This window comes from Trichosurus vulpecula, chromosome 1, assembly GCF_011100635.1.
Source record: "Trichosurus vulpecula isolate mTriVul1 chromosome 1, mTriVul1.pri, whole genome shotgun sequence".
In the NCBI taxonomy this organism is placed as follows: domain Eukaryota; kingdom Metazoa; phylum Chordata; class Mammalia; order Diprotodontia; family Phalangeridae; genus Trichosurus; species Trichosurus vulpecula.
In genome coordinates, this window is record NC_050573.1 from 526943554 (window position 1) to 526957479 (window position 13926).

The following is a 13926-nucleotide window of genomic DNA, read 5'->3' on the forward strand; positions in this document are numbered from 1 at the left end:
GGAGAAAACGTGAAACTCAAAATCTTGAGGAATTGCATGTTGTAAACAAAAATTAAAAATTAATTAATTAATTAAAAAACAAATAGAGCATCATGATAGGAAGGAATTGTTCTGAAGACAGGCAAATGGTGCTTTAGATGTTCTTACTATATTCTTGGACCAGATATCTTGTCTGCTTTTTTGTCTTCTTTTTATTTTTTACATTGATTTTTAAAATTTTGATTTCCAAATTTTCTCCCTTCTTCTGACCCCTTCCCCACAAATTGAGAAGTTAAGCAATATGAATCAATTTCACATGTGAAGTCATGAAATCACATTTTCATTTTCTCCTTGTGCCAAAAAGCAAGAAAAATAGCATGAAAACAATGTGTTTCAATGTGCATTCAGAGTTCATAATCTTTTCCTGTTGAGGTGTATAGAATTTTTCTTCATGGTAACTTTAGAATTAATCTTGAATCATTGTTGTATCAAGCAGAATATCTAAATCTTTCACAGTTGTTTATTATTACAATTTTCCTGTTACTATGCAAATTGTTCTTCATTTTGCATCAATCAGTTCATAAAAATCTTCCCAAGACTTTCTGAAACCATCCCTTTTTAAATTTCTTACACCACAATAGTATTCCATCACAGTCATACCACTGTTTGTCCAGCTATTTCCCCTTTGATAGGTATCCTTTGCATTTGAAAATTTTGCTACCAGAGAAGTGCTGCTACAAATATTTTTGTACATAAATGTTTTTCTCTGTTCTTTTAACTCTCTGGGACATAAATCATGATATTACTGGGTCAAAGGATATACAGTTTTATTACCCTTTGGGCATGATTCTAAATTGCTCTCCAGAATGGTTGGAGCACTTCATGATTCTGCCTACAATGTGCTAATATACGTTTTTTGCACATTGCCTCCATCATTTTTCATTTTTTTTTGGCTGTCAGATTAGTTAATCTGATAAGATTCAGGTGGTACCCCAGAGTTGTTGCAGTTTGGATTTTTGTAAACAGTGATGATCTAGGGTTTGTTTTCCTGTGACTATTGATAGTTTTGATTTTTTCTCCTAAAATTTCCTGTTCATTTCCTTTGACCTTTTTTCCAATAGGATATTGCTCTTGTTTTTCCAAATTTGGCTCATTTCCTATTTGAGAAATGAGACCTTTATCAGAAGAACATGCTCTAAATTTTCACCTCCTCTACAGTCTTCTGCTCTCCTTCAGATTTGGCTGAATTGGTTTGGTTTATGCAAAAACTTTTACATTTTATGTAATCCAAATCATACATTTAACTTCCTGGTATCCTCACTGTCTCTTGTTTGGTCATAAAACCTTACCTTTGTAATATGTCTGAAAGGTGATTTTTTTTCTCCCTAATTTGCTTCCCTTATTTGCTTATGATATTACCTTTTCTGCCTAAATTATGCACCCATATTTTGTTTATCTGGCTGCACAATGTGAGATGTTTATGTATGCCTAGTTTCTGCCAGATTGCTTTCTGGTTTTCCCAGAACTTTTTTTAATAGTTAGTTCTTGCCCCCCCAAAGCTTGGCTCTTTGGGTTTATCAAACACTGGCTTACTCTGGTCATTTATTTCTGTTTATTGTATACTTAATCTATTTCACTGATCAACTATCAAGTATACAGTACCAGAATGTTTTGATGATTACTGTTTGGCAGTACAGTTTGAAAGCTGTTACCACTATGCTTTCTTCCTTAACTTTTTTCCAATGATTCCCTTGATATTCTTGAACTTTTGTTCTTCCAGATGAACTTTGTTCTGTGTTTCCTTGGTGCAAAGAAAAATAATTCTTTAGTTGTTTGATATGTCATTGAATAATAAAATTAATTTTGGTAGAATTATAATTTTTATTATGCTTGGCTTATTCATGAGCAATTAATATTTTTCCAATTATTCAGAGCTCCCTTTACTTGTGTGAAAAGTCTTGTAATTATGTTTGTGTAATTCCTGTGTGTTTCTTGGAAGGTAGATACCCAAGAATTTTATATTTTCTATAGTTATTTTAAATGAAAGTTCTATTTCAATCCCTTTCTGAATGCTAAGGATTTATGTGGATTTGTTTTATATCCTGCCAGTTTGCGGAAGTTGTTAATTGTTTTGGCCAGATTATGTTAGTTGATTCTGATGAATCTCCAAGTATAGCATTTAATCATCTGAAAAGAGGGATCATTTTTCCCAATTATTGCTTATGCCTATTGCTTCAGTGTCATTTTATTATCTATTGCTATGGGTAAAATTTAGTTCAATACCGAGTAATAATAGTGATAACAGACATCCTTGTGTCACCCCGATCTCATTGGGAAGATGTCTAGTCTGTTCCCAAAAAGATGATACTTCCTCTTGGTTTTGTATAGGTGCTATTTATCATTTTAAGAAAAGCTCCATTTGTTCCTATGCTTTCTAGTGTGTTTAGTAGGAACAGGTGGCATATTTTGTCACAAAGCTTTTCTGAATCTGTTGATATAACTATATGAGGGTTTTTTGTAATTGATATGATCAGTTATAGTTTTCCTAATATTTAGCCAGTCCTACATTCCTGTTATAAGTATTATCTAGTTGTAATAATCTTTGTAATACATTAGTCTTCCTTCTAGAATTTAAAAATTTTACATTAATATTTGTTATGCAAATTTCTAAATAGTTTTCTTTTCCTGTTTTTGCTCGCCCTGAGTGAGATATCAAGACTTAATCTGTGTCACAGAAAGAATTTGTTAGAACACTTTATTGAGTTATTTTTTCAAGTGGTTTATACAATTCTATGTATTATTGGAATTAATTGTTCTTTAAATGTTTGCTAGAATTCAATTGCAAATTCAAATAGTCACATGGATTATGTCTTAGGGAATTCATGTATGGATGGTTAGACATCTTTTCTAAGTTAGGGTCAGCTAATTATTTTATTTCCTTTTCTGATAATCTGTGAAATTTATATTTTCTGTCCATATTCATCCACTTCATGTAGATTGTCAATTCCACTGGCATACAATTGAAAAAAACAGCTCCTAATAATTCCTTTAATTTCATCTTCACTCATCATTTTCATTTTTTTTCTGGTTGTGTTTTCTTTTTTTCAGAACAGTTTTTTTATTTAATATTTTTAGTTTTCAGCATTGATTTCCACAAGATTTTGAATCACACATTTTCTCCCCATTTCTACCCTCCCCCCCACTCCTACATGGCATATATTTTGATTGCCTGATTCCCCAGTCAGTCCTCCCTTCTGTCACCCCATTCCCCTCCATCCCCTTTGCCCTTACTTTTTTGGAGGGCAAGATAGATTTCTATGCCCCATTGCTTGTATATCTTATTTCCAAGTTGCATGAAAAAAACATTTTTTGAACATCTGCTTTTAAAACTTTGAGTTCCAAGCTCTCCCCCCTCTTCCCTCCCCACCCACCCTCGCTAAGAAGGCAAGAAATTCAACATAGGTCACATGTGTATCATGATGTAAAACCCTTCCACAATACTCACGTTGTGAAAGACTAACTATATTTTGCTTCTTCCTAACCTATCCCCCTTTATTGAATTTTCTCTCTTGACCCTGTCCCTTTTTGAAAATGTTTGTTTTTGATTACCTCCTCCCCCTATCTGCCCTCCCTTCTATCATTCTCCCTTTTTTATCTTCTTCCTCTTTCTTTCCTGTGGGGTAAGATACCCAATTAAGTGTGTATGGTATTCCCTCCTCAGGTCAAATCCAATGAAAACAAGATTCACTCATTCCCCCTCACCTACCCCCTCTTCCCTTCCTACGGAGCTGCTTTTTCTTGCCACTTTTATACAAGATAATTTACCCCATTCTATCTCTCCCTTTCTCCCTCTCTCAATGTATTCCTCTCATCCCTTTATTTGATTTTATGTTTTTTAGATATCATCCCTTCATATTCAACTCACCCTGTGCCCTCTGTCTATACATACACACACACACATACACACACACACACACACACATGTATATATATATATATATATATATATATATATATATATATATATATATATATTATATGCATATACCCTTCAGCTACCCTAATACTGAGGACTCATGAATCATACACATCATCTTTCCATGTAGGAATATAAACAAAACAGTTCAACTTTAGTAAGTCCCTTGTGATTTCTTTTTCTTGTTTACCTTTTCATGCTTCTCTTGATTCTTGTTTTTGAAAGACAGATTTTCTCTTCAGCTCTGATCTTTTCACTGAGAAATCTTGAAATTCCTCTATTTTATTGGAAATCCATCTTTTGCCTTGGAGCTTGATACTCAGTTTTGCTGGGTAGGTGATTCTTGCTTTTAATCCTAGCTCCATTGACCTCCAGAATATCATATTTCAAGCCCTTTGATCCCTTAATGTAGAAGCTGCTAGATCTTGTATTATCCTGATTGTGTTTCCATAACAATCAAATTGTTTTCTTCTGGCTGCTTCCAGTATTTTCTCCTTGATCTGGGAACTCTGGAATTCAGCAACAATATTCCTAAGAGTTTTCTTTTTGGGATCTTTTTCAAGAGGCAATCAATGAATTCTTTCAATTTCTATTTTACCCTCATGTTCTAGAATACCAGGGCAGTTCTCCTTGAGAATTTCTTGAAAGATGATATCTAGGCTCTTTTTTTGGTCATGGCTCTCAGGTAGTCCAATAATTTTTAAATTATCTCTCCTGGATCTATTTTCCATGTCAGTGATTTTTCCAATGAGATATTTCACATTGTCTTCTATTTTTTCATTCCTTTGGTTGTGTTTTATAATATCCTGATTTCTCCTAAAGTCACTAGCTTCCACTTGCTCCAATCTAATTTTTAAAGTAGTATTTTCTTCAGTAGTCTTTTGGACCTCCTTTTCCATTTGGCTAATTCTGCCTTTCAAGGCATTCTTCTCCTCATTGGCTTTTTGGAGCTCTTTTGCCGTTTGAGTTAGTCTGTTTTTTAAGGTGTTGTTTTCTTCAGTATTTTTGGGGGGTTCTCCTTTAGCATTTCATTGACTTGTTTTGTATGGTTTTCTCGCATCACTCTCATTTCTCTTCCCAATTTTTCTTCTACTTCTCTAACTTGCTTTTCCAAATCCTTTTTGAGCCCTTCCACGGCCTGAGACTAGGTCATATTTTTCCTGGAAAGCTTTTTTATAGGCTCTTTGACTTTGTTGACTTCTTCTGGCTCAATGTTTTGATCTTCTTTTTCACCAAAAATGATTCAATAGTCTGCATCCTGCACACCTGTTCATGTTCCCAGCTAACAACTTGAACCTTGAGCTTTTTTTCAAGGTAGGACTGCTTTTAGAGTAGAGATTGCTTTGTCCCAAACTTTTGTGGCTGTGCTGCTATTTTCAGAGCTACTTCTACTCTGCCATCACCACAAGCTCGACCGCACCAGTGCTCCTCCTACCCCAAGAACTGCCAATCAGGGCAGTGACCCAGATCCCATCAGGGCAAAGCAACAGAAGCCTGCTTCTGTGCTAGCAAATGTTACCTGCACTCTTGCTCTGATCTGCCACTTGATTCCTCCCACCATGTGGGCCAAGGGCTGGAAGAAACAGCAGCTGGAAATCTGGAAGCAGCCACAGGATCTTCCTGCTGCTACTGCCACTGAGCCAGCACCACCTCCGCCACATACTGGGCCAGGGCTGGACCACACACTTCTCTCTCCCTGATCCAGTAATTTTCCCACTAACCTCCTCTGTTGACTTTGGTGTTTGTGGGTTTGAGAAGTCTGGTAACTGCTATTGCTCAGTGATTCATGGCCCTAAGGCCTGCTCTGCCTTACTCCTTGTCTGGTTGGTCCTGGCATGGCCCATGCTGGGCTGTGCTCCATTCCCAGCACCATGTGACAGACCCTTCCCAGCAACCATCTAGGCTGTCCTGGACTGGAGACCTGATTCCCTCTGCTATTCCGTCGGTTTTGCAGCTCTAGAATTTGTTCAGAGCCATTTTTTACAGGTATTTGGAGGGATTTTGGGGAGAGCTTAATTGAGTCCCTGCTTTCCAGCCACCATCTTGGCTTTGGCCCCTGCTACATATTTTAAAGAGTCAGACTCATTGTTCTTTTGATTTTTTCCCACTCATTTCTTTTTTCCTGCCATTTTGAAAAACCAGGTTCAGCAAGGAAAAGAGAGAGAACATGAACCCCTATGTGTACCTGCCCTTTGGTGCTGGTCCCCGGAACTGCATTGGGAAGAGATTTGCACTTATGAATATAAAAGTTGCAATTAGCCGACTCCTACAGGAATTTTCTTTCAGAACTTGTAAAGAGACACAGGTGGGGAGTCACATCATTTGTTTCAACAGCTGGGATGGTCTTTTATCGTGATAATTTTTTTTTTATTTTCAAAGTAGAGAAATGTCCTATGCCACATGGAGAAATTTAATTTAACACAATTTGCCTATTTATTAAGTAGGCCATTAAAGAGTTAAAACTTGCATTATTAAGATGGAAATATACATAAGGCTGAGAGAGAAGCAATTAATGTGTTGTTGATACATAATTAATTTGACTTAACTATAATAACAATAACTTTCATACAAAATTCTTGATTGCAAACAATTTTTGAAGACCAAATGCATAGCAACCCCTTTTAAATTCCTTTGTTTTATGTGAAAAAATACGTGGTATTAATGGTGATGGGAGTGAATAAAATCTCTTATTATCAGCAAGAGTCTTAATTTGGTCTTACAAGAGACTAGTACTACTGAGTATACAATTAATACATATTTTATATTTCATGATGATCTCTGAGGTCAGCCTTATGCAGTATTTCTATTACAGCTATATCAATCTAACAATTCTTTGCATGACCTTCTAGCTAGTTTGTCTAAATCTGTATAATATTCTTTTCTATAAGATATCATAAACATTTGTAACTAATTCTCTTTCTCTCTGTTGTTTAGTACTGGTTGCTTATTGACCTCTAATTGTTTTTCTAAATTATTACAGATTCCTCTGGAGCTGAGCAAGCGGCCCTTCATTTCACCATCTGAACCCATTGTCCTGCAGGTTATACCACTGACCAAGAAGGCAAACCAAGAGTAGAAATTCTCTTTCTCATTCTACTCTTCCCTATATACAATCATGCCCCAGATTTCTCTTCTATAATCTAAAGACATTGAATCCTCAAGTTTCAAAAGTAACTTAGTTGACTTTACAAACTAAACAAAGAAAAAGAAATTAGGGTTTTTTCTTAACCACAGGATAAGACTAGATTCTTCAAATTGTCTTTTTGAAATCTCCGTGTTTGAAGATTATAGTATGATGTCCAATGCTGTCAAGGATGACATACATTGATCCAGCAGATCGTCTTCCAAAAGAGTGACCCCCAAATACATTAGTATCACTTGATGCTATCAGGCAATAGTGGTTCAAAAGATGAACAAAGAGAAAACCATGAATTGAACGTATGTTCATTATTTTTTATGAATAATAGTCCTTCACTATTACAACAGGAGTGAACACAGTAATATAGTGGGGATCATATTATTTTTAATATTCTGCTTTTGTTTGAAGTATGCTATATTTTACTTTCTGGCTTTTTTCATTTTTACCTTTTGGTCTGAATCTTCTTTCATAACACAAATACTATGGAAATGTACTTTACGTGATTGAATATGTGTTATTTATATCAGAATGCTTCCCGTTTGGGGTTTGTGGGAGGTGAAGAAAGAATCAAAGAAATATGGAACTCAATTTTTCAAAAAAAAGTGTTAAAAATGCCTTTACATGTAACTGGGAAAAAACAATTTTTTTAAAATATTCTGCATTGGACTATTATGCTGCTACAAACCACAAAAGACATTTCTGGAAACCTCTTGTTTGTTGTCTAGTATCACTTAAATTCATATCATTATCATTTAGTTGAATGACCTGAGTGTTGGTTTTTATTAACTTAATTTTATTTTTTGGCAATTAACTTATCAAAAAGTTCAAACAGAAGTCCAGTTTAAGCACTCATAGTTTGGTAAGTGGACAAATAGCTGTTATTTCTTTTTTCCTTTTCCTTTCCTTCTACAAGCATTTAAGCATAAACACCGACAAAAACCTTGTGCTTACTTGGATCATGTTTAGTCTTAGAGATTCATTATAAGTCACCCTCTTTTGGTTATGTCCCCAGTGAGGGTTTCACCAAAGAATATCAGCATTTGCCTCCTTTCTTATTCTCTATGCAAATAGTAAGAAGGATATCCAGTTTCTGCATGAACATTTATGCTAACAAGTTACCAATTTTAGTGTAGGCTTTTAAACCTATAAATGAAAGCATTTATACCTAAACTTTTATACAGTCAGAACAACTCTCCTTACATATCCAATTGGCCTCTATTTCACACAAGAATACCCTGTGGTTGAGGTACAATCCAAACAGGAAAAATTTGGGGCCATTATAAAGCCAACTCAATCAAAGTCTGTTCCTCCTCACTCTGTCCTTCTGTCCAAGGCATATTCAATGGGATTCTTTTATTATAAATCTTCATCCTCACCCCCAATCCACTTAAGTCCTTGCCTATTTAATATGGGCTCTTGAATATTTGAAAGAAAAGTCAATGATAGAGTATAAAAGGATGCTGGTAGAAAGAGTAGATGTTCTTCTAGCTGGAACATTGTAAGATGTTTGATTCTTTTTTCACCATATCTAATCAGTAACCATTTTTTCTTTAATAGTGTTTCTTGTATTTGTTTAGTCCTGGAATTTTATTTGACCACTCTAGTGTAGACCTACATTATCTCAATGCTGCATTGCTGAAATACTGGAGCACTTTCCTTGTATTTGTGTCCCTCCCTTGAATCTCTCTCTACCTGAGTACTTCTGGATCTATACCAGATTATTCTTCCTAAAATGTTACTTGCAAAATGCCATTCTCCTACTGAAATTTTTCATTTTCTACAGGGTTAAATAAAAGCTCTTGGTATCTCATGTATATATCTGTCACTAAAAAATAATCCCAACCACATTTTTCCAAAGTGAAATTTGCTGTGGTGTAAAGGTGAAATCATATTAGGCTTCTAGGTCATATAGTGGATATGTACTTAGCTTGGAATCTGGAAGATTCATCTTCATGAGTTCAAATTGGGCCTGAGACACAAACTATGTGACCTTGAGCAATTGACTTAATACTGTTTGCCACAGTTCCTAATTTATAAAATGGGCTGAAAAGGAAATGGCAAACTAGTTTCCTCACCCAAAAACCTCCAAGGAGTAAGTCACAAAGAGCTGGACACAAGTGTAAGAGCTCAACCACAACAAAAAATGTGAAATCAATAGTTATCAAATAAGGACCCATATGATTTGTGACCATTGGTAAGCCATTTTACCACTCTTGCCTCAATTTTATTTGCTATAAAATGGAGAGAATACTTGTTTTATTCTAACTTTTCTGGTTAATATGAGTTGAGCACCTTTTAAGCTTTAAAGTGCTAAATAAACATTAACTATGATAATGCTGAGAATAAAATATTCTCCATGTCCATGAAGAACTGAAAAAAAAGCCACTATATACACAATCCTTTGAAATCCCCTTGTTTGTTTCTACATTGACTACACACTCACTGTTCTCCCTAATAGGAATGATCATTTATCATTTCATTACCAAATGATAACATTCTTCTATGTTTACCTTAATTCCTTCTTTATTCACTGAAGCCCCAGTGATCTTGGGCTTCGATGGCACTCATATGATCTTCTATCCATTTGACATGCAGTGTCTTTTATTTTAAGTTAATTTTTAACTTATAAATATCTTATTTCCATAAGAAGAGTATAAGCTCCATGTATTATTCTTCATTTAAACTGCCCACTCTGTCTAGATTAGTATCATATTCTTAGTTGGCTTTCAAAAATTGTCACTGATTGATAAATACAAATGCACCACTACCACTGAAAACATAACTGAAATGCATAAAAATGAAATTCATGCCCTGATCATGGTGGGACACTGGCTCTAACACTGTAGAAGGTACACAGAAAGTATACTATCTTTCTTTAGGCCTCAATTAGTCAAACTATCTCAGTATTGGTGAATGTGTTAAGCACTCATTCACAGATGGGAATTCCACTTCATTAGAGAAGGTGAAGGCAAGAGATAGGGTACAGCTGGAGATATGGCCTTAAAAATGCAATTAGCAATGAAGATATTTACAATTAATGATAAAGAATCAGAAATTGAGGGAATGCCCATCAACTAGGGAGTGACTGAACAAGTTGTGCAATATTAATGGAATGGAATACTATCGCATTATAAAAAATGATAAGCAGGCAGCTTTAAGAAAAACCTGGAAAAATTTACAGGAACTAATGCTGGGTGAGGTGAGTAGAACCAGGAGAATATTGTACACATTATCAGTAACATTGTGTGATAATTAACTATGAATGACTTAGCTTTTCTCAGCAATATAACAAGAAAATTACAAGACTCATGATGGAAACTCCTACCCACACCCTGAGAAAAACTATGGAGTCTGAATGTACACTGATGTATACTATTTTCACTTTTTTTATTTTTTGTGTTTTTTTCAGTTTGTTCCATTTCTTCTTTAAAAATATGACTAATGGGAAATATTTTTCCATGATTGCACATGCATAGCTTATTTCAAATTGCTTGCTATCTTGATGGGTGGGAAGGGAGAAAAATTTGGAATTCAAAACCTTATAAAAATGAGTGTTGAAATGTGGAAAATGAATAAATAAATTATTTTTAAAACTAAATAACAATTAAAACAAGCAAATTTTATTTTAAAAAAGGATCAGGACCCCAGGATTGCACCAATAGATAAAGATAAAGCCCTTGACTATGAACAACAACTCATTTCTGTCATAAAACAATGAACCTAAAGGAGAAACACATTAAAAGGTCATTTTTTTTTAATATTTAGTATCCACATATTTGAACCCAAGAACTAACATTATTTTTAGGGGAGAAATACTAAAACTTTCCTAAAATTCAATGACTAAAGCAATAATGCTTATGTAACAGCAATGCTACTTGCTGCTACTATGGCTATGTAATACAAATAACACAAGCACACAGGAGGGTTGCTAGCACAGGTTCTCTGATCTGCTTTTCTAAGGGAAGCAACTTTAGGGAGTTTATAATCTCACTTTAATTAAACATATATATATATATATATATATATATATATATATATATATATATATATATATCATTCACTTAGTTCAGGGGGAAAGGTCAGCACCCTGAACTTCAGAGAAAACACAAACAGAAATTACAAACAGAGATTATGTAAACAGAGCAAATAACACAAATCAGCAGACAGAGATTCTGTCTGTACATAGCAATACATACATACATGGTTACCAGAGAGAGAAGCACTAACATCTCAGTTTTTCAAAGCAGGGGGCAGCTCCTATCAATGGCTACCCAGAGTCTCCTCTGTTCAAATCACATGACACTCTTCCAGAGAGTGATCCCCAAGCAAAATGCTAACCTCAGAGTATATACACACTTCTTCAGTGTCAGAGGAAGTCACAACCATGCCATTCAAACCCATGTGACCTAGGCCTTCCTGTGACTTAAGCAGGTCATCAAAGACTCTCTATTCAATCAAAGACTCTTGATTGAAACAGAGGAAAGACTCAAAGGCACTTGATTGTCTTAGTACTGAGAAGCACTCCAAAACAAAAGACAATACAAAAGTCACACTTTACTTGCCATTACACTGCACCCCTTCCAGGATACTTTGCCCCACAATTTAAATTGCCATGGATCCTGGAACAAACAGAGGCATTGTACTTTGCAATCACATTCAGGGAATTTAGGCATAACATTCACAATTTAACAAAACATATCATAATAACTCATTAGTAAGGTGGTCACATAGTCTTAATTAAGAAATATCATTCAGTATCATTCCCCAAAATATTTGTTTACACAAGCAGGGGTTCCCAGGCCAGGGTCTTCCTTAGCACAACATATCCTTAAGGAGTGGCAGAAAATACAAACAGCATTCACCCCTAGGTCACAGCAAGTTACAATCCCTTCAGTCAATACAGAGTGTCCAAGTGAAATATTTTTTGAGGGTGTGTCCTCTCCCCACACTGCCATTGCAGGCTTCCTCCTGGCACCCTCAGATACTAGCATGCTTTAATAAGCAAAGTCCCAACAGAAATAAAAAAGTTCAAATAAAGTTCTCTTGGGGGTGTGTTCTCCCCACACTGCTCCAGTTCCTGCTTCCACGTCCTGAGGGGTAGCTAGGCAACAAAGCCAACAGGGTGGTTCCTGGGGGATCCACAGCACCTCCCCCCACCCACCACCTCCTGGGTGCCAAGCAACTATCCCAGTTGAAGGCAACAAAAAAGCACACCCAGAGTCTTGCTGCAAAATATTTTTCTTGCCCTGGGGCTAAATTCCAAGCTCCAGACTTCTTTGTCCTCCAGCAGGAGCCTGCTGCTCCTGGCTTCTGCCCGAATCCCTGTGCAGGCAGCTCTCTGCTTTGGCTTTCACCTCACCAACTGCTCCTGCTGGGTTGGTACAAAGGCAGTTCTATGCTTTTTCTCTCACCTTATCAATTGCTCTTGCTTAGTCTGTATGAAGGCAGTTATTTGCTCCTGCTACATGGCTCCACATATATGTGTTGGTAAGCAAAATGGCCTTTGTTTTCTTTGAGTCATTCAGTGTATTTCATTGACTCTTACTAAGTGCTAAGCCCCAGGCCCAAACCCCTATTAGGTGTGGAACCTATGTGAGTGTGGATTAGTGACTGGGGTGAGGCCCAAGGCGGGGCTGGCTAAGGGGAGGTGCTAACTCCAGAGCCATGCCCATCTCGGGCCTTACTAAGTACTAAGCCCCAGGCCCTAAACCCTATTAGGTGTTAACCTAACCTATGTGGATGTGAACCTCCCAGGGTCCTAAGGGGAGGGGCTAACTCAAGAACCAATCACCAGAGCCTAAGTTCTGGTCATTCAGATGACGCTTGATGACGTCAAAAACTCTATAAGTGGAGAGAACACAGCTTGGAGATTGAGACTTGTTGGAGCCAGAGACAGCTACAGCGAAGCTGAAGATAAAGCTGAAGCCAAAGGAGCTGAAGAGGCAGGAGCTTCTGGTAGCAGGGCTGACCCGTGTGTGGACCGAGGAGTGCTGAGCAAGGGCTTGAGGCCAGTGGGTAATGTTCTTACTGGAGCGGGGAAGCACGAATATGATTTGGTTTAATGCCATCATGTTTTCCTGTAGCCTCCTGGTTACTCTTGTGAGGCAGACTTATTGGACCTGGAAGCTTTTGACCAAGACATTGAAATGGGGACACTGGTTCATGGGTCTGCTACTTTGGAGCTTGAATAAATGCTTCAATTCTTTTGCCTTCTAAAAAAAATTGTTTTAACAATCCATCTAGCCACTTCTGTGGGGGTGTAAGATCCACCCACAGCCAGCACCAGCACAGGTTCTTTTGATCTGCTTTAATAAGGAAAGCTACGTGAAGCTTACTTTAATTCAGCATACAAATATCAGTTACTTAGTTCAGAGGAGAAGGCCAGCACCTTGAACTTCAGAGCAACATACAATTATAAACATTATTATATTATATTATAATATAATTTTTATTTAATATTTATAAATTATAAACATCAACAGGCAGACCCAATACAGATTCATAGTTACCAACATCTAGGTTCAACCCTGGAGCTCAGAACAAGGGCTGGCCCAGAGTCACGCATGCCACCACTGCTGCAGCAAAGAGCTCCAAGGAAGAGGAGGTCAACCCCTGGTTTTATATCTTTTTCAGCATCAGGGGTCAGTCTCACATGCGACTCACCCATGTGACCTAGAATCGAGACAAAGAGGTGGCTTAAACCCAGTGGTCTAAGAGCCACTGCTTTCCCAGACATGTAAACTAGGCCCACACTGGAGTTAGCCCCACCTTGGACCCCATCTTAGTTGCCAATCCATACCCACTAAGGTTTTACACCTAATAGGGGTTTGGC

General features: G+C 36.8%; 1 protein-coding gene across 1 annotated transcript in view; it reads left to right on the top strand.

The window, feature by feature from the left end:
* Window positions 1–8908, top strand: part of LOC118833860 (cytochrome P450 3A8-like) — a 50992-nt gene extending 42084 nt beyond the window's left edge. Inside the window, exons 12-13 of the mRNA XM_036741277.1 lie at window positions 6098–6260; window positions 6936–8908. Coding sequence (XP_036597172.1) covers window positions 6098–6260; window positions 6936–7031 — 259 coding nt within the window. The 3' untranslated portion in view covers window positions 7032–8908. The remainder of the gene's footprint in view (window positions 1–6097; window positions 6261–6935) is intronic.
* The last annotated feature ends 5018 nt before the right edge of the window (window positions 8909–13926 follow it).